Genomic DNA, 20,409 nt, shown 5'->3' with positions numbered 1-20,409 from the left:
CAGACCATGTTGATTTCATGCAGTCTGATCGGGACTCGAGGTGTCTTGAACCGCTTTGGATTGATCACAACCGCTGTAATACCACGGCTAACTTAATAGTGATTCATACATCGGTCTGATCGGCATACGGCTTCATGTTCGAGGTAAACAAAAACCATTTGAATTAGTATCCAAAGATTGACTTCCTTTTATTGACACATGTTGAATAGGATATCAACCGTTCTGGTGATGGAGGATTATATGGCCAATCGCTACAAAACCCTGGACTTCAGGGTAAAACCCCCAGATTTGATGACTTGGGCACAGTTGGCGATGCCACTATTGCTGTTGACTCCAATGACCCATTATCTTCTGCCGTTCCACATAGCCTGCGACTTCATGTTCCTGTTGACACAAGTGGGCCGGTCTGTGTCACTAATTCCGGATACTGGGTAATCCCTGTCGATGAAAAATACTTCAGACCTGCTTTTGGATCAAAGGATCACTAAACGGGAGTGTTACAGCCCGACTTATGGGCAAGGATACCGGAGTAGAGTACGCATCTGCATCTATTCCAATGTCATCAAACCTTGATAATTTCATCTATATTGATGCATCCTTCCCCACTACCAAAGCCCCCGGTGGAAACGTTTACTATGAGTTGACAATTGCTGAGACGTTGCGAGATCCTCCCTGCATTTTGGCTTTGGTCGGCTGTTCCCATCAACCTACAAAAATGAGTCAGTGACACAATTCTTGCCAAAAATAAATCTATTTGGTACCTTCCCTTGCAGCCTAGAGATGCTGAACAAAGTTCTTTAAGATACAACGGTCCCGCCCTCAGCTCGCAGGTGCTTTGGATGCTATGAGAGGCTCTTTCCTTAGATTTCCCCGCGGAAACAATCTGTATGGAATTATCCGTGATCAAAGTGAATTGAAATGATTATCTAGCTAATCAATCAATCAATCAATCAATCAATCATGATGAGACGGAAGAAACTAGTTGGAAGGGGAACAAAACCATTGGTCCAATAGAGGATCGAGCGGGCCGGCAAGGTGAGAAAATCCTACACGAATTGGAGCTAACGCACCTGACAATTTATCTCTAGGTGACTAGGAATATTACAATGCTGATTGTTTGGGTGAGTTATGTTTGAACATGTTCAGTTCAAATCGTTTACCCATGAGGAGCAGGCCTTGGTGAATGCTTTTGCTGGAGTGAGGACATGGGCTTAGCCCCAGTTCTAGAAGTTTGGGCAGGATTTCCACTTGAGTCGGGTGAAAATAAACCAATTACAGGCAGTGCGCTTATACCATACATTGAGGATATCTCGAACGAGCTACAGTTGACTCTCGATGCAACTTGAGGCGGGTTATCAACTTGCTGATTCTTTTTCTAATTATTTTTGGGGATGAAAGTAGAACCTATGGATCTTTGCGGTCTTCCTATGGTTGTTAGACCCTTGGCCTTTGACGATGGTTGAAATCGGCAACCAAGATCATCTTGGTGGAGGTTGCGAAACCTATCCAAGGAGATTCACTAAATTTCGCGATGCCATCCATTCAGTTTATCCAGATCTGAATATTATTGCCAGCACATCAAATGCCTCTTGTCATCCTAGTTCAATGCCTGATAGCACGTGGGTTGACTTTCATGTCTACAACGCCCCAGAGGGCTTGGTGGAGCCGTTAAACTTCTTCGACAACCTTTGATCGGTCTCTCCCCTACTTTGGTGGCAAATTTGACCAAGATAGCTTTAACTGGTCAATTATGAAAGGTTCGGTGGCCGAAGCTGTCTTCATGATTGGCATGGAGAGGAATAGCGTTGTGAAAATGGCTGCCTATGTGCCCCTTTTGACAGCTTACAAATTCAACCCAATGCACGGTGAGATCACTAATAACAATATCTTCCATGAAGTTGCTAGAAACTGACCTTCCACGCTAACAGCCGAATTTGTGTTCCTTCACACAGGCCCCATCGATGGTCATAGAGTCTAGTAGCTAGTTTTTCCAGAAATACTTTCCGCAAACCGCGGCAACACGATCAAAGCGACGACAAGCGATTCTGCTTGGATCTGTGTATGGTTTCTTCCAGTGCAGATGAGACATATTTTGTGAAGCTAGAAAATTATAGCAGCGAGAGCCAGGAGATGGCAGGTTTAATCCCGGGACTTGGATAGTGCGACACTTACCGTTGTTGGGAGTGATAACGGAGAAGCTGCGAATACGAATTCCGAAACTACGATCACACCGGTTGACTCCACATTCAGCGCTACGGATGGCACTTTCTCATTCACAATGCCTGCCTGATCTGTCGCTTTTCTTGTTGCAAAATATCCCCAGTAAGCGAAAACGGATTATGTTGATCCACTTTGCTCTGCAATAGCTTGTTTCTCCTTTCCTCGTCGCTTTGATCCTATTCACATCAAACCCTAGCTAGGATGGATTCATGATTGTGCCTTGGCCCTGATTCTCGTTGAAGCATTATTAATTGAATAGGGAAGCTAGTGAGGAGCTTCTACCAGCTAAGAAAGACACCAATCGGAAGTTCTATTTTCTGTACTGTAAATTGAACAACGGTAGATCTAATCAGCTAGGTCTGGGCCCAGATACAACCTTTCGCAATTTACTCAGGCACATCGTGAATCTTTATGCACCGGTTCCATCGTGTGATAATCTGTCTATCATCAATGAGGGGGAAAACGGATTGGTTCTCCAAATCAGAACAAGCAGAAAGAATTATCCCGCCGCAATTGCAAACGGGATAGGCAATTCGAACAGATCAGGAGAGATCTTCCAGGTGGCCCTTTGGTATTTTTAGCTTCATTGGGTCAATTTCCGGAGGAGTAATCTCTGGCCACTGTGCCTTCACTGTTGACCCTGCCGCTAACCGCAAAGCGTTAAGAGAAGAGCTCCACACAATGTGCCCAGATCCAGCCTCATGCCATTCCGTTGATTCGAATATCTCTATGTCAGAGTCCGCCTGGGGAGGGCCCGCTCGTCGATAGCTTCCAATCAAGGCTGGTTCTGACGTCAAACATCTAAGCCCGCCGTCGCATGCAACATGGAAACCCACATCTGCAGCTGCCACATCAAGTTCAAGCATGGACATACGGGCAAGAGCATTTCGCGCTGCATCCAAAGTCCATGCTATGCCGTAGCTGCACAGCAAGTCCTCGGCCAAATATATGTAGCGTGAGAATGCCGCATCGGGTTCATCAATTATACTCGGGTGTTTAAATCCAGTCCTATATTGTAACGGTGCGACTGTAGGATCATTAGGTATCTTCCAATAAGGCCCCTTCTTGGCACGAGAAGAGCAATGTCCTAGCCAAAGAAGATCCCAAGAATCACCATACGGCGAGTGTGGGTTGTCTTGCTTTGTTGAAATAGCGCGGGCTCCACGGGCAAATTCAACCATTTGATCTTTGAATGACACGTCCCAATCAGAATCATCCTCGAGAATAAGAGCACTGCTATAGCCTCGGGCAATCATCCTATGTCATTCATGAAACGAGTTAGCGTCAAATTGAAGAGTTGGTCCATGGCATTTGCATACGTTTGTAATGCGTTCATGTGAGCACGCCATGAGCCGAGAGTATTTGGCCTGTCCAGGAGATGATGTCCGGGTTTCTGTGCAATGATAAGTGATATTGACAAGTCTATCGAGATTTGAGACATACCGATGGGTAGGCTTTGGGGTTTATGTCGTCTTGCTTGACACCATCAATCCATTCAATGTCTACCCCTAGAAACGAGGAAATCAAGGTGATTGCATCACGCTTATCCGTTCGATCACTGAGCCCAATCACAAAAATGCGCTCGAACTAAGGCCTATGATCAATTTGAAAATTCTAATCAAACTCAGTCCTAGCACATACCCCTAAGGTTCTATTTTTGACCGCCTGATCAGGGGTTAACGGGTGAGGCTCTGAAATGATACCTGGGTGGCGGTCGAAGTCTCGTGGCTCGGGACCTGGTGCCTTTCTTATCCAGAATAAAAGAATGAAGCCATAGAAGGCTAACAGTCCCGTTACTAAAGATTTATAACTGGCTCCTGACAGCATATTTGCGATGGAAAAATTAATGAGAAGACGAAGCGGGTTTTTGCGGGCGGTAATCTCATCTCTCCGCCCCCAACACCCACATATCATTGGGCCCTGCATCCCTTTACTCCAATTCAAGGGTTTTATTTTTGGACTCTACACAGCTAAACATTCAGGTTTTGTGCGATAAGTTGAGAAATTTATCACAATTTCGTATGGATATATATATATATTTTTTTTTTTTTTTTTTTTGGAAAGAAGGCGGAGGAAAAAGCTGCATTTCGTCTAGCCCAGGGTGTCCAAAAGAACCATCTGGCCTCGTTACCATTTACGAGCTTTTTATACTTTTTCAGTGCCATCGTTAATATGAACTCATTTGTTCACGAATCGAATGCTCATTTCTCGATGATGTGTGGATGTTCTATGTAGTTGTGACTACGACGTAGGTGGATTTCAATATATATTTTGACCAAGGAATTCGAAAAATACTGATCTAAATAACGTCGAGCTATTTGTGGGACATGGTTGCGTCCCAAGGGTCCCAAACGTAATGTGGTAGCTACTTCTACCCCGGCTATGATACCAAAAGATCACTCGCAAGTTGATGAGGTTAGAATTCATAGGATTGCTTAATCGGAAGAGGATCTGAGTACCGCGAAAAGAACCGAAATTTTCCCCACTAATATCGCACTACGCATATGCAAAGCTAACAAGCCTTGTGAATTGCATGTACCGTCCTTGATCTAAAGACCCAGTTCCATCCTGCCACCTCCGGATTCGTACTAGCAAGATCCTTCAATTAAATTGAGGTTCGTTGCAATAAATCGGGATTTCTAGTTTTGCCAAGCATTTTCCTCGGCGCATTTGTGGAATCTTTCGCCAAGACCGCAAGTGTTCTCATTACAATTACAAGTACTCCTTTTCAGCACCCACATAGTACGCGTGAGCGCTATGAAAAGCACCATCCTCGAAAGGAAACAGAGGCGAAGGAACAATAGCGTATTCGGGAAGTCGCCGAGCAAGTAGCGTAAGCGTTAGCGCCATTGTTCTCCCCTACGCATGAGCGACAGGGGCAAACACTCTGGGCCACGTACACAATACAAACATTGTTTAGCCAATGACTCTGACTTTTATAGATGTCCAAGTATTTTTATCTTGTCTTAGTGCTAGTCATATGGTACCCTGCAGAATGAAAGGAAACTTCATAGTCTGCATACGCTATTCGAACAAACGTCAGAGGCGGTGTCCTTCACACCTGCCACGAACCTAGGATCGCATAACTTATAATGCAGGACAACATGGTAGACATTTAGTACCAAGATGGATTTCTTTCCCAATTCCCAACCCGGCCATAGTAAATAAAGTCTTGAGTTACTTCATCGCCAAATTACTGCGAGAGCAACTCAGTTGTAAAATGCGCCAATCTTGGATTATGATTAAAAAGTGGACTGACAGCTGCCAAACTCGGCCAAACCCCTGGTATGTTAAAATAACAAGTCGATCCTGTCTCACCTGGCACTTCACGGCAAACCGGTGGAACAAATCTAGACTCCTGGAAATCTTTCACCACGATACTAATTGAGCCTCGGCAGTTATGGAAAGCCCCTGATTCCAGGAAACGAGCCCGCTACCATCCAATCGGGATACCGCTCCCGCGTGTAGTGGAGATACAGCGCACTTCAAACAGCACTAGCCCAAACGGTGGGCGCTAGCTTAATGCTCCTTAAAATTTTGCAGGTTCGGCGCGGGACGAGAGACAATCCTTCCCTTGTCTGCAAAGACTCTTGGGATTGCTGGTGGATACTGCAGGTTCCGACAGAACGAAATCTCCACACGCCGGCATTTGGAGAACATGATTGCGGGAAACTCGTGCACATGTACTCCGTACCCATTTTGGCTCTGTCGATCTCTTGGTGTCATATTTTAGTGGCGCCCAAAGGTTTTTGAACTCCGCGCCACCCAGCTTCCAACTTTTCCTAGGATTTCCATTCAGGAGAAAACAAAACCTCGCCACATGTGAAAGTCTCATCTCAGTATGAGCAGCGATGAAGACCAAAGGAACATGGCGATCAAGGTCGTCGCAGCCCTATTCATGTCGATAGCATGTGTGGCTGTGATGCTACGATGCTATGTCCGGGGCTGGCTGGTGAAGGCATTTGGATGGGATGATGGTGCTATGGTTATGGCTATGGTAAGTTACCTTTGCAAAGCTTGAAACGCAGTCTACTGACATTCAGATAGTTCTGGTACATCTTTTTCTCTGGGGCCATGATTGGCGCAGGGGTGCATGGAAATGGGCGGCACTGGTATAGTCTCGAACCGGAGGAGCGAGTGGCTGCCATGGAGGTAAATTTGATCCACAGGGCTCAATTTTATAACACTTTGCTGACCCATATTCAAATAGTATTGGTGGTTCTGCGAGATTGCTTTCTGCTTCTCATCTATTTTTTGCAAGATCTCAATCTGCATTTTCCTCCTGCGAATCTGTATCAGGCGATTGCACCTATGGCTTCTCTATTCTGTCATGGCCATGACCGTTCTTGCGGGCTTAGTGTTCATGTTTCTGATGTTCCTGCAATGCAGGCCACTTTCCTACTTCTGGACTCGGATGAAGCATCACCCGGTCGTCAACATCGAAGGCGAAGGCTCTTGTATCAACATGGAAATCATTGTCGCCATGACATATGTCTACAGTGCGTTTGCCGCAATGTGCGACTTTACTGTTGGTATCCTACCTGTCTTTGTTGTGCACAAACTTCACATGAAACGCCAGACGAAATTGGCAGTTATTGGAATTTTGAGTATGGCTTGCATGTGTGTCACCACTCTCGTTTTACCCCTGGGATTGGAAATTCACTAAACCGTTATGCAGTGCATCCTCCGCCGTGATTGTTCGTATACCGTTCGTGAGCACTTTTAATGACTTAGACGACTTTTTATGTACGCCCCATTTCTCCCTTTGGTCTTCAGACAACCTGTCTTCACGAATGCTAATTCACCACAGATTCTACTGTTCAAATTGCCTATTGGTCAAATCTGGAGGTTGGCCTTGGTATTACTGCTGGCAGTCTCGCAACCCTCCGTCCGCTTCTTCGTCACTGGCTTGGTTCACATGCAGATCCATCGTATTCTGCTGGGTTCCCAAAAGAATCTTATGGGCGTCCAACTGCCGGGAGTAGACAACGTCCTGTGGCTTTGGGGTCAATGGGAGCACATGATCGGAGCGAATTGAGACCCGATAAACTGGCAGTCATGGTGACAAACATCGAGACCCAAAGAGATTTGGAAATCTCCTGGCCACAATCCTGCAGCCCGAGCGATAGCGTGGAAGGATTGACTTTGCAACAACATCCACTACCAGGAAGAATGGAAGTCGGTATCCGTCAGACGTTCGAAGTTACCCAGACAACTTCAGATGGGTTTTACAGCGAAGGATCCCATCGGACCGAGAGAGAGCATGTATAAAAGACTATTCAATATCAAAATTGTAGCTTACTACGAGCTGAGACCATTATAGGTATGCTAGTACGAGTACAGATGATGGAACATGTACCAGATAACTCCGAGGTGCCAGTTCCGCTATAACGCAAATCCTAACGAGAAGGTCGACCCGTGAATAACAACATCCTGCTCGCTCATAAAGCTCGCGATAATTAGCCATGGACCTTGGATTCGCTAGAGGCAGGCGTTGGAATGATTCTCTCAACTTGCTGAAGTGACCCGGTACTTTAATTGCCATCAAACTCGCCACTTGGTGTTGTTTTTACGGCTTACTTCTGTGCATGTGTCAGACACTGAAGAATGCCAACTGGTAGTTATACTGCAGCAAGCAACTCGTCGCTTATAAGCTGGCTACAATTATCTTTCAATGTCTTACACTATTTGTTGAAGAGGTAGTGCCGTATTTAAATTTTTTTTTTTTGACATATTATCACCATATTCAGAGACTAAATATATCTTAGTCCCCTTGAAGTGTCATCTTGTATTTTTGTGCTCAGGGAAACTGCTACATACCTGAATACTTCACCACTGTATAGTATATCATGTCGAAACATGTCGTTCCGGGCTTTGATTTCCATTCTGTATCATTGAAAGTCGGTATTTGGTTGGACATTAAGTGTTTGAATCTTTTTTTTAAAAATACAAACACTACGTGTGGCACTCCCCAAACTTATAGTACAAGATCGAAATCGGGCCAAGTGCCATCGCCAAAGCCCGAGTTCTTGAATTTGGAAGTTGATGGCCTCTCTGACGTGAAGTCTTGACGGCCAAGTCCTTATCTTTTGCATAGAGTAGCTTCCCCTCTCAAAACCTTTTCGCTCAACAAATCAGATACTGGAAAGAGGTCTTTGGGTGGGAATACAGAGTATTTCTCCTCAGTGATACAAATTACATGCTCACAGAACCAAAGAGGTGCCACAATGGCCAACTACAGGCCTGCGATTCACACCGTAAGTCCAAAATCCGTTGCGATCATGCCAGCCCAACATGCTCACGCTGTACCCGACGCAGTCTAGACTGGGTCTTCCATAATGCGCCTATGACCAAACCTCGTGGAACTCTTACGCAGCTACATGCTTCGACGCGACACCAGCAGGCCAAGTGACCGCTCCTGCTTTGACCAACTAGTTTCACCTTCTCATTGAGCCTTATGGCAATCTGAATCTTCCTGCACCCCCGGCAGACCCCGGCTCGGTCGCAAACCCAAGGATGACGACTTTTTCTAGTATGTGAAAACGGAATGTGCCATTTCGCGAAGAAATAGGTGAACACGAGACGACTCGCTTTTCCGCGGTCTTTCTTGAGAAATTAGATAGCTTAGGCTCAGTGGTACTTGAAACAACGAAATCTAACCGCAGCATGGACCCAGAGCCTGTTATGCCGGCCTCTCCTCGCTTGGAGCTGGCTGTCACAACACTCCTCAACTTCCCCAACGCTCGTACATGTGAGATACTGATGGATAGAATCGATCAAATGGACGATGCCTGGTTGACTCTAATCATGATTCGACTGTGCTTGCATCAAATATGGACAGAATACGATAGCGACCTAGGGGGGATTCGGACACGGAAGTCCATATCGAAATTGGCAAACGAGATATTTCTCAACCACACAAGGCCTCGGTCAACGCCCCGGTGTGATCCAGACGATTGATTTGAAGGAAAAGTCTAGATTATGTTGGATAGCCAAGAGTAGGAAACTGAATCTAGTTTCCGGGACAGCCATGTAAGTCATTATCAGGGCAACAGGAGATAAGTAGGGACGCTGTTTGCCGCACGATCTCGAGAATATTATGTCTGATAACAGGCAGATTTATGTGCACAAACCGGAATCCACATCCATCTTTCTCCTCTCTCAGTCAATTCCACTACCACAATCTGGTAAACTATCATCGGAGGTTGAAGGGTTTAATGTGCACTTTTGTGTGGAGTTTTTCGTGCAAAGCCGTGTAAATATCCCGAGGTCAACAGGCTGACGCCCTTATTCCCGAAATCCCTTTGTGAAATCTTTGTACCTATTTAAACTAGGTTTTCTGCTTGCATCAAGGGAAGCAGGGGCCTTTGACATAGTGGACAGCTATTATGACCGGCCAGAAGCCATCCCTCGAGGCACTGGTCATGGAATACATGACGACATGGAAGCGGATGGATTATCTGTAACTTTAAGACCTGCTCAAGGCAAATTGGACTGCTTGGTCGCTTAGTTAATAAGAACATCCTATGTGTGAGCCTGAATTTACCAATTGAATATGCTGTCAAAGACATTTAAGCCATCCTGTTCCGTTTGCATGGACATCCACCAGGAAATAAACGGCCTTTTGGGCGCTATCTGCTCGAATAGACTCAATCTGCGCGCAATAGGCTCATTGATAGGGATATAGTAGATAGTTTGTAAGTGAGCGCCCGACACTAGAGTGGATAGGTTGTAGCCTCGGTAAATAGCTCTGTTATGAACGTATTAAATCCAGTGAAACTTTATAAGAGCTAGAAAACATAAACTTACAAAAAAATCATCAAAATGTAAAAAAAAACTAAAGCGCATATGATCGGTATAGTCATAGTAGCATCTTGGCTCGAATCGGATAATGACTCGTTCATCATTGGTTTCAAGGTTATCACCAATTACTTGTCCAATATATAAACTATTCCACATTGCTGTGTCCATCAATGCAATATTATCTTCATTCGGCCGAAAGAAAATCAGCGGATGATTTGCGAAACTGACAGCGTTCTAGGTAGCTGTAGAACCGCTGGTACAGGCTGAATATTCGGATCAACCACATTACGACTGAAGAAATGACGGCATTATGACGATAATATCGGAGAAAAATGGACTCATTGTAAGAAAGCTCATTGGATGTTTCATTTATAGAGCTAGATAGCTAAACGCTGCTAGAACGTCAGGTGATTCAACCTTCGAATCATAATTTGCAAAATATGAGCATAATTATATTGTGCAATCAATCCGAGGTATATATTGTAGGAAAAGAACCTGTTAAGGTTTTTTAAGCTGCCAAAATCATGTACTAGCAAGCAAGTCAAAGACGTTGAGAAGCAAATTTCTCCTTAAATATGGGACCAATTTAAGCATTCTTATCAACTTGAAAGACCGTAGTTTGGGCCCTCCGCAAGATATATTCCATAATAAACGTAGTATCATTAGGAAAACCTATGAATTGACCAACAAAGCCAGATTTGTTGTTTTAGGAAGGATAACCTTTTGGCGGTTTTGAGGAACTCTTGACATTAGTAGGGATATTGCTAGGGGCAGCAAGCAAGGTATAGCAGTTGGTATTGGAAGAATACTTTCCACGGGGAATTTTCTGTGTGGGAGTAGTTTAGTGGCGATTTCGTTTACTGTGCAATAAATCATTGCCTTGTTTACAAAATTGCCCACTCTTTCGGGGTTAAAAACATAGCCTTAAATCACCTATACACCAAGCGGCTGTTCTAAGAATAATAGTTGGTGAAGGATACCAAGAATAAGTCGTTAGTTACTCTCGGCAATGGAAAGAAGGACGCTGATACCGGGAGTATCGTGGGTGAGTGATTAGTTGAGGACAACAAGGAGGAAGAGACACAAGGAGAGAATCTACAAGTATTCATCCCCCCAACTACTAACCGGAGAGGGTCTATCCACTGGCCATTGATTCTCGAAGCAACGTACCAAAAATAGTCACTAGCCTTCTCATAAGACATTATTGCAGGATTTAATGACAGCAAAATAGTCCTACATATTGGAATGAGGCAAAAGATCCCAAAATGCCTTTTCACTGCATGAAAAAAAAGCTCATGATAGTTTCAAAGGAATAATCTCAATTCTTTTTATTTACCCCTCTGATAGAGGCATTACAGACATGTTATCAGAAGTCAATGCCGACCTTCAAAATACCGTCTTTCGATGTCGTTTGGAATGCTTGATAGGCCTTCAAAATATCGGAGAATGCATAACCTGAAGGCATTAGTTTCTTGACCATAGAACCGAGATGGATATGTAGGAATTCCTCAACTTACGATGGGTGAGCAGCGATGATTGGAATTGGCCGGCCTGGAAGAGACGTAGTAGGGTCGGAATAGTAACCGTATCGACCAATCGAGTTTTGATACCTTGCAAAATCGCTTAGACAATACTTTTGAGCAATCTTTTCCCTTGTTGGACTTACTGATATTGTGATCCCACAGCTTATCAAGGTCAAGTGTTGCCTTCTGACCATGTACTCCAATATTGGCCAACGAGCCCCCTGGGGCCACTAACTTTTGGCAGAGGTCAAAGGTTGTAGGTGTTCCGACCGCTTCGATTACGCAGTCGAATCCTTTTCCATCAACAACAGAGTCGAGTTGCTCCATAGCGTCAGGTTCAGCCACGTTGATTACTTTGTCAGCACCAAGCTTTTTGGCATGTTGCAGTCTTTTGACTTCTTTGTCAATAATGACGAGCGGGTGTGGTGTGTATAACTTAGCCGTGAGCATGGCAGCAAGTCCCACTGGACCGGCTCCGACGATGGCCACAGAGCTCCCTGGCTGAATATCGGCATTCAGAGTCCCGCATTCCATTCCCGTCGGAAAGGCATCGGAAAATACCACCATCTCTGCTAGGTCAATATTTCCAGGTAGTTTATAAAGTGAATTAGTCGCATGTGGAATCCGGACGTACTCCGCTTGAGTCCCGTCGATAACGTTTCCAAGTACCCACCCTCCAGTAGTACAATGCGAGTTCATGCCTTTCCTACATGCTGCACAGGTGCCACAGGAAGAGATGCAAGAAATAAGAACATCATCGCCAACGAAGAAACCAGTGACGGCAGAACCGAGTGAAGTAATTGTTCCAACTCCTTCATGGCCAAGTATTCGGCCTTGTTCTACCGTTGGTACGTCACCTTTGAGAATATGCAGGTCCGTTCCACATATGCTCGTATAGCTCATCCGGACAACTGCTTCTGTGGGGGATTGAACTTCTGGTATAGGAAAATCTCGAACTTCGCATGTACCAGAACCTGCATAGACCAGTCCTTTCATATCTGTTGAATGCTAAGACCATGATATAGTCAGCATTTCCAAGTATTTTCAAGGGGCGGTAGCTGGATTGCCCACCTTCATTCGTCTTCGATCGTCGTAAGACGACAAATTAGAGTGGAGAGGCACTTTTGTTGTAGAGAACAAGCGTACTAATCGATAGTTTGGCTTAGGGACTGTATGAATTATCCAGCATTGAGTTGCGCAATATGTGACAGGCCCCGGACGGCATAAATTCCACAGATTGCTCGCCATGACTTTAAGCGTACGAAAGGTAGTTATGAGGGGTGCAGTTCCGGAGGCCTTATACCTTTTGTCTGGGTATGACGTTGAGATAGAGTCTTAAACACGAGCTGTGAGCAGATACTGTTCATCCAGACTATCGGATACCACGGGTACGATTCACACCATCTTGCTTACCATATTGATTCTGGCCGGGAGCTAACTTCAGTTACTATAAAATGATGACGCAATAGCTAACAAAGGGTGATCTTTCGACGTTAGTGCGCAAGGTTCCCGTTGGTCTCCCATCCCAGATCCTCGTATTCACCTACTAACAGGACCAATATGTATTATGAGATTCTGCCATAGCACTTCCTTCTGTAGTGAATAACAATGACATGAGACACTATCGATACCGGCAACATCCTCTTGACATTCCGTTAGATTTTCTAGTAGTCATCAAATAGATAGCCGTGCATACTGTCCATCCACAGATGAGCGAGCGGTAGTGACTAATATTACTAGGGACATAGTAAATGGAAGTACACAGATACTCAGAGCACTAGCCATGAAGCAATAATGCATTGGAAAAGAAACTACCGTGGCAGGCCTAATTAGGCATAGTGTCAGCTGACCTGGGTCCAAATGCTAAGAATGGGGGTCCGTATAATATTGACCCTAATAAATTCCCTAATAAGTCATTACCATGCTATGGAGCAAAAGCCTATAGTCAAAAAGACCGATTCAAGCTAATCTCCGGCCATTTAAGCTCTCTTTAGTCGCACTACCAATGTTCAAATGGAAGCGACACAAAAGTTTTACGGGTTTGAAAACTTAATAGACCGCGAGAATTACCTAATTTTGTTCGTGTTTGAACGGTTTGAAGCAGTACTATACTAATATTTAGGCTCGATTCTTTGGCTGGACATAATAATTTTGTCTCACGATTGAAAGGTAGCACAATTTGGATCCTACAAAAGATAGCCCGATTCTTCAAGGTTTCCGATTTGTTCCGTTTGCGTGAAAATATTCAGAATAGGTAATGACAAATTGAAGAAAGAACCCCCGAAACCCCATATTTGCGTCTCAGGTGTGACTCAAAAGCTCTGCTACTGCCTTATGTCCGTTTTGATTAGCTATGGACAGTGGGGTCCGACCCCAAAAGTCCTTTAAGTCTCTATTAACCTTCTCCGTCTCAAGTAGCAACTTCACCACTGCCGCTTGCCCATTATCTACAGCCCAGAACAATGGCGTCCAGCCTCTAGGATCCATTGAGTTCACGTTCACTTTATCCGTCTGAATCAACAGCTCCACCACGGTATTGTATCCCTTTGCTGCAGTGTAAGATAACGGAGTTCGACCCCAATACCCCCTTGAGTCCATATCAACCTTTCCCGTATTAAGTAGGAGCTTCACCACAGTATCATGATTGTTTTGTGCAGCCATAGACAACGGGGTCCGACCCCAAAAGTCCTTTGGGTCTATACTAACGTTCCTCGTCTCAAGTAGCAACTTTACCACCGCCTCGTGGCCATTTTCTGCAGCCCAGAACAATGGTGTCCAGCCCCTAGGGTCCATTGAGTCCAAGTTTAAATTCTCTGTTTCAATCAACAACTCAATCACAGCCTGGAATCCTTTTGCTGCAGCGTAAGATAGAGGTGTCCGCCCAGTATCATCTACCACGTTGATATCACCTCCTTCTCGCATGGATAACCGAGCTGTAGTCTCGTTCCCCATTTTGGCGGCCCATAAAATAGCGGAGCTACCTGAAGTTTGGGCATTGTGGCGATATAGCAATGAGTCTAGGAGACTATAAAGACGGATACATGTTCGAGACAACGAGCTAATGTCTGTTTCCTTTTCTAGAAACATGACTAGCTGTAGAAGCAATTCTGTCGGCAGTAGAACAAGAAGCATTTGGTGAATTGGGTCGAGGTGTTGCAAGTTGAAATGCAAAGTCGGCGAATCAAAATTGGCACCCGACAAGTAACGTAAAGCTAGGAAGGCACCCCAATGTTTGTCATGTTTGAAAGTATATTTAAGGATAAAAAGAAATCTCTTTAATCTCAACAGTTTTATATGTCATAGCTTGAATATGAAGATAAGATAGTCAGGTTGCTTGTGCTGGTTTCTTGAACACTCTGCCATGTGACCAATTTATCCAAGGTATGCTTGATCCTTTTGACAGAAAGTTGGTCAGACCTTGAAAGTCATGAATCATCGGCGCAACGTTCTTAATTTAAATGATATAAGATATTGTTTTTTCGAATGCATTGCCCCACGGAGTTTTCGTAGCCACATGTTTGAAGCTGCTTACTTGTACTTGCGAGTACTTCATCGTCATTCAACTATATGAACGCTACAGCAGTTGTCGAAGCTTTACTTAGCTAGGTTCAGACATATTCTGGGCCTGACTGACTTTGAGTTGTGCCAAGTGCTTTTGCTCTTAAACTGAATATTTCCGTGAATATCAATTACACTAATGTCAAACTTCTCGACGACCCCGTTGTTTAATCAATAAGCATGAATAAAAATTTCAGATATACAAACTAGACCATGGAGAACGGAAAATTATACATGGATCCTGTAGAAGCCTCTGGCAAAGATCCTATTAGAAGCCAGCCAGCCCTCGTACGAATTCCGCGTCTTATAGTGGCTGGAATATAGATCCGGAAGCTCCGCAAGGCCGCCGAGTCTGGGCTGGGCTTACTTTTTAGGTTCTAGTCATCTCGTAAGATTTTCGTCACCCGTTGTAAGCGAAGGCCTCGACGCCAAAACGTCAGACGCAGCTACCTTAAAACGCAGGCACTGGAAGCTTAGCAAATGCAAGCTAGATCTTGCCCTCTCCTTACTTTTTTTTTTGAAAAAAACCATTTAGTTTCGGTCATATCAACAGCAAATGCGGTGAGGCTGTGGTGATCGTTCAGGCGTCCGGTGACTTCTGCTCGAGCGGCGTAGAATTTGACGTTCAGTGACTACCGTCACCTAGAACAACCACCTCAAATAACGAGGACTATTAAGGTACGAGCCAAAGCTGGGATTATTGATAGGCGGTGAAGGGCGAGTCGCCCCAGCAAATAATTCCTATATGCGTGTGAACAGGAGTGGGCCATATACTTTTTTTTACTGACTAAGATATATGTACTAGGAATCAATCCAGATTTAGTGCCACAGCGTGGCGTTCCTTACACTCGCATAAAACTGCAAGTATATGAATCGGTCCCAGGCATGTTAGCCGTTAAGCTGACAAAGTGGTCTTTTGGGCCTAGTTGGTAGACGTGTATTGACCTGGGTGCATGCTCTTTCAATTAAGTCACCCATTTTTCCTTATATAGTGGCATATAAAATCTTGCAAATCAGTAACCGTCACGCAGACTTCATATTGAACCAAAATAAAAAGTCCGCCACGTTATATTTCACCGCTAAGTATGAACTCGATAAGTAAGACCGCTGAGAACGGAAAGAAAATGACTTCATATTTGGCATAAAATAACAACCGCACAATTTGTGTGAGTGCACTTCCTACCGTACTACACGCGAAAGAGATCCGGTCTAAGTTGCTGGGATTCTACCTTTGCGGATAGTTTAACTAAGCACCTAAATCAGCGGCTTATCACAGGTTGCCTTCTTGTCTGGAAGTTCGGTGACCAGATAGGGGGTTTTAGGTTGCACGAGACGCAAATATTGACGCATTGTGTTTACAATAATTAATATTGGCGTCAAATCGGTACAGTTTGTTGGTCCGGCCCTTACCTCGTTCATGATTTTATTTGCTAAAATTGGAATATCATCGAGTGAAACAATCCTAAGCTGAGAATTAAGAGCGCTAATGCCAAATAGATTGAAATGAAGGACCACAGTCCGCTGGACTAGTGATCCCTTGAATGTGGGTGGGTATGCTTGCTTTACATAGCCCTACTTGCAACGAGTTCGTGACACTTGGTCTAATTCAAGAAGACTAACTATCTTATGATCAATCATGAGAAAGGCAGCCCCAGCACCCTTTCCTTGACTAAACTAGCGAAGCTTAGTCTTATTCCTGAAGCATGTCTTTGGCACCAGACAGGTGACATAAACGAGCTCACAAATATGCTGACGTCATCCATTCCCGAGTTCAGCGCAGCTCTAATCGCATCACTCTTCCTCTTCTAAACATTTGAAGTCATGGATTCCAACAAATTCCAGCTGCATGAAGCTGTCCGAGAAGGCAGGAGTGAGCTTTCTCCCTATATATGATCTGCCGTGTAGTGACATTATCCGGTAGTCCAGGTCGTTGAGTGGTTACTCAATGTAAGCGGTGCTCCACCCGGAGATCCAGGCTTTCCCGCAATTTTGGGCTCGCAATTGCAATTTTCTATTGAATACTAAAGGTTGACACAGGAAAACCAGAAGTCGGCTCTTGTCAAGGATGATGATGGCCGTCTTCCGATCCACTGGGCTGCGGCCTTCAATCGATTCCAAGTTGTGGAATTACTAGCCGCCAGCAAGAACTTTGACCCAGATACAGAAGTGCGTTTTCCTAGTGGGGAATTTCAGTTGTGCAACATCATTTAGTCATATGGGATCATATGGGATCCCTTGGTGCTATGGCAAATTGCTAAACTAGCACAGGACGCTTCCGGCTGGACACCTCTAATGATTGCAGCCAGCTTGAAGGATGGCGCGGGCGATGCCGTCATCAACCTACTTCTGCGAAAGGGAGCCGATGTGACTATCAAAAGCAACGCTGGACAGGTCAGGATACCTGGATCGAGATGTAATACCGAGCTGTTTTCGATCGCTAACGGTACAGCAGAATGCGCTTCATTTCGCAAGTTCCAAGTCTAATATCTCCACGGTCCGCACTTTACTCGCCAATAAATGCAGTGCCAGGGTTAAAGATATTCGGGGTCAACTTCCTCTTCACCGAGCAGCTGCCGTGGGATCTGTTCCAATTGTGAAGTTACTATTGGAAGAGGGCAAGAGCCCTGTCAATGCCACGGATGGTGACGGGTTTACAGCACTTCATCATGCTATTGCGGAAGGAAATGGCGATACGGCAATTTTTCTATTGAAATCTGGAGCAGAGCCCGGTAAGAGAGACAATGACGGCAAATTGGCGATCGATCTAGTGCCTGACTTCAAGGTAAGTTCTTTGTCTTCAGGAATACTAGATGAGGATAGCTAATGTCTGTTTCCATCTTCTAGGTCAAGCAATACATCCTGCAGACAGCCGAACGAGAAGGAATTGATCTTTCGGAATCATGCTAGTTAAGATGTAAACCTTTTGGTGGAATGGTCAACAAAAATTGAAATTGGAATTTATATAAAATCAAATATGATCGGAGAATTCCGGGCATTTTCCACCTGTTGTGCCATCAGCCGAATTCAAATCCATAGTCGTCACCAAATGAGGGGCCTCTAGTGGAGTGCAATAAACTTGACAAGTATTTTATCTTCGAAAGAGTAGCAGTGGTTGCGAAATTTGGAAAGAAAAACAGTATCCTGGCTGTTTCTGTGAGGGCAAATACTCCCCAGAGCGATCTTATTAAAAAGGTTCAGGGCTCACAAGCAGTATAAAGCTCACTTTATAACTATTACTCTGTAAATAATTCAGATTGCTTACGATAATGACCTAGACAGGAGGCGGATACTGTTGAGTGATATTTAGATTGATATCATGTACCTCTGTCTAGCTGACTATTCACGAACTAGGCCTGCCTACTAAATCCTACAATAGAAAATGGACTCCGCAACACATTCAACTCAACCCAACTTCACCGTAAACAAAGCTCGATGGGATGACATTAATTCGGAATGAAAGACTATTTTCACATTCGAATAGAAACAAAGCTAATTTTCGAAATACCTACGTTATCCTGGCTTTCTTTTCTCCGCGGTCAGTCAGCTCAATTTACCACATGAATTCGAAGTTATGAGATTCGGAGACTTGAGAAAAGCAAAAATTAAAAAAATAAAAGAAACGTGTGTATTCCGCTTGATGTTCCTGATATGCACTGGCTAAGACGGAGATCCTGCCACAAGATTTATTTCTAAAGCTTATATACTCCATATGAGCAATCGCAGCCAAAGTCGCCCTTGAAGGCCGCTAAGATCATGTCCTACCTGGATTTATATACATGGGACGCCAAGTTGGACCAATCATAGTCAAGACAGATCGGTCTGTGCTTTCTGTCGGGCGCTGTTCAAATACCTGCCACTCCTGCCTTGGCTTAAGGTCAATGAGGCTGGTGTGACCAGCAAAGGTGAGACTGGTGGAGATTTCTTACGCATCATGGCGCTTATCACCAGGAGCACAGATGCTGCCAGTGTCCCTACCAGCAGTAATTGACATGGGGCTGTGCTGACAAATATGTTCGTAGTACTAGGTTCTCCCTGCACAGCAGTGGCAACACACGTATTATAATATTTAATAAGTTGCGGCAGGCCTCGGTCTAGTCGTACAACTGGCCAATTCAATGTAAGAAATGACACAGGATGGCAGGTGGGATCTGCTGGTGAACGACGATATTCTCAACCGTTTGGTTTACATTTAAAATGAGAATCCGCCCCTTGGAAAACTGGACCCTGGGTTATGTAGACTGAATGTATATTCTATTCTACGCCTATTTCAGGCCGAAGCGGCCGGGCAAAGTACCTGCCTGCATAGTGTCAGTGTCTCTTCGAGCATCTTGTGGCCGATCCATCCCTAACTTCTGAAAGCATCATTTACAGAGGGAGACAGAGAGGTGGATTCTAGAACGAGCATCCCACCTCTTTTCTCCTTGTGGCTTTTGGTTCATGTTCCAGTAATTTTGTGCTTGCATAGGGCTATTAATGAAATTTCCGCTGCATATGTGAATTCAGAAACAGAATGCTAAAATGGATTATGCAATTGCCCCACCAAATATCTGAACCTTCTCTAGCTACCCTTTTCCCATATTGGATCCATTATTGATAAGTAGGCCACCGGACGCATTTATCATTCTAGCCATTCTAGTTATTCTTACGCTTTACCATAACGAAGAACCGCCAGTCAACTTGTTGATCAGATTATGTCTGGTCGTAGCAAGTAATATTAGAAAATGTAATAACAAATTATTTCTAATCGAATTGTGCCTCAGCCCGCCTATGTAAAATCCGCAACGATAAGAGGAACTTTCATCCACTAATTAGTATCTATCTTGCGTCTATGAAACGGTCATTATTAGTAGCACTAAAATAATTACTTCCGTGTAAAGATCGAAATCTATACATCATCATCAAGTGCTTCACTTTTGTTGTAAGCAAAATACCCAACAAAAAAAGAAAGTACAAATTCAACCTTCCTCACTAGTTTCTTAATGTTTGCACCGTGTTCAGGACAGTGGCACTTGATAAGGCCTATAGATTTCAACAGGCCGGATTTTTTTTGGATTAAATCAAATGGACAACAAAACCAATGTTCTAGTCTAGTCTATTCTATGTCAGTAGACTGGATGGGGTATGTAAGTTAGGCAATATGTGGGGTGAGCCTTTTTCATCATGCAAAAGAGCTGTTGGTCTTTCCCGCTCTAGGCCTGTTGGGCCCGACGCGACCGGTGTTTCTGGGATGGCCTAGCCCATGCATCCAAAAGAAAACAGTAGTCAAAATTATTGATCATGAAACTTATAGTTCATACAGTATTAT

General features: G+C 44.3%; 5 protein-coding genes across 5 annotated transcripts; 2 read left to right on the top strand and 3 right to left on the bottom strand.

Annotated features, from left to right (window-relative positions):
* Positions 1 to 2,762: 2,762 nt before the first annotated feature.
* Positions 2,763 to 3,999, bottom strand: N7508_008401 (uncharacterized protein; the record flags this gene model as incomplete). Its single annotated transcript, XM_058466465.1, has 4 exons — positions 2,763 to 3,477; positions 3,540 to 3,613; positions 3,664 to 3,807; positions 3,862 to 3,999. Coding segments are annotated over 4 exons (1,071 nt in total), but the record flags the coding sequence as incomplete, so codon positions are not given.
* Positions 4,000 to 6,061: 2,062 nt separating this feature from the next.
* On the top strand, positions 6,062 to 7,491 carry N7508_008400 (uncharacterized protein; the record flags this gene model as incomplete). The annotated part of the gene is made up of 5 exons (XM_058466464.1): positions 6,062 to 6,217; positions 6,268 to 6,372; positions 6,431 to 6,840; positions 6,899 to 6,966; positions 7,031 to 7,491. The coding sequence occupies 5 exons, from the start codon at positions 6,062 to 6,064 to the stop codon at positions 7,489 to 7,491; spliced, it is 1,200 nt and encodes a 399-aa protein (XP_058314310.1).
* Positions 7,492 to 11,389: 3,898 nt separating this feature from the next.
* Positions 11,390 to 12,542, bottom strand: N7508_008399 (zinc-dependent alcohol dehydrogenase family protein; the record flags this gene model as incomplete). Its single annotated transcript, XM_058466463.1, has 3 exons — positions 11,390 to 11,478; positions 11,541 to 11,633; positions 11,690 to 12,542. The coding sequence occupies 3 exons, from the start codon at positions 12,540 to 12,542 to the stop codon at positions 11,390 to 11,392; spliced, it is 1,035 nt and encodes a 344-aa protein (XP_058314309.1).
* Positions 12,543 to 13,847: 1,305 nt separating this feature from the next.
* On the bottom strand, positions 13,848 to 14,678 carry N7508_008398 (ankyrin repeat domain-containing protein; the record flags this gene model as incomplete). Its single annotated transcript, XM_058466462.1, has 1 exon — positions 13,848 to 14,678. The coding sequence occupies one exon, from the start codon at positions 14,676 to 14,678 to the stop codon at positions 13,848 to 13,850; it is 831 nt and encodes a 276-aa protein (XP_058314308.1).
* A 2,247-nt stretch (positions 14,679 to 16,925) lies between these two features.
* Positions 16,926 to 18,011, top strand: N7508_008397 (ankyrin repeat domain-containing protein; the record flags this gene model as incomplete). Its single annotated transcript, XM_058466461.1, has 6 exons — positions 16,926 to 16,974; positions 17,026 to 17,051; positions 17,142 to 17,270; positions 17,373 to 17,495; positions 17,557 to 17,886; positions 17,949 to 18,011. 6 exons carry the CDS (start codon positions 16,926 to 16,928, stop codon positions 18,009 to 18,011), a joined length of 720 nt encoding a protein of 239 aa, XP_058314307.1.
* Positions 18,012 to 20,409: the final 2,398 nt, after the last annotated feature.

Source organism: Penicillium antarcticum (assembly GCF_028974205.1).
Source record: "Penicillium antarcticum strain IBT 31339 chromosome Unknown utg000009l_segment0_segment0, whole genome shotgun sequence".
Taxonomy (NCBI): domain Eukaryota; kingdom Fungi; phylum Ascomycota; class Eurotiomycetes; order Eurotiales; family Aspergillaceae; genus Penicillium; species Penicillium antarcticum.
Note: the sequence above shows the minus strand (reverse complement) of the source record. Positions and strands in the feature narration are given on the sequence as shown.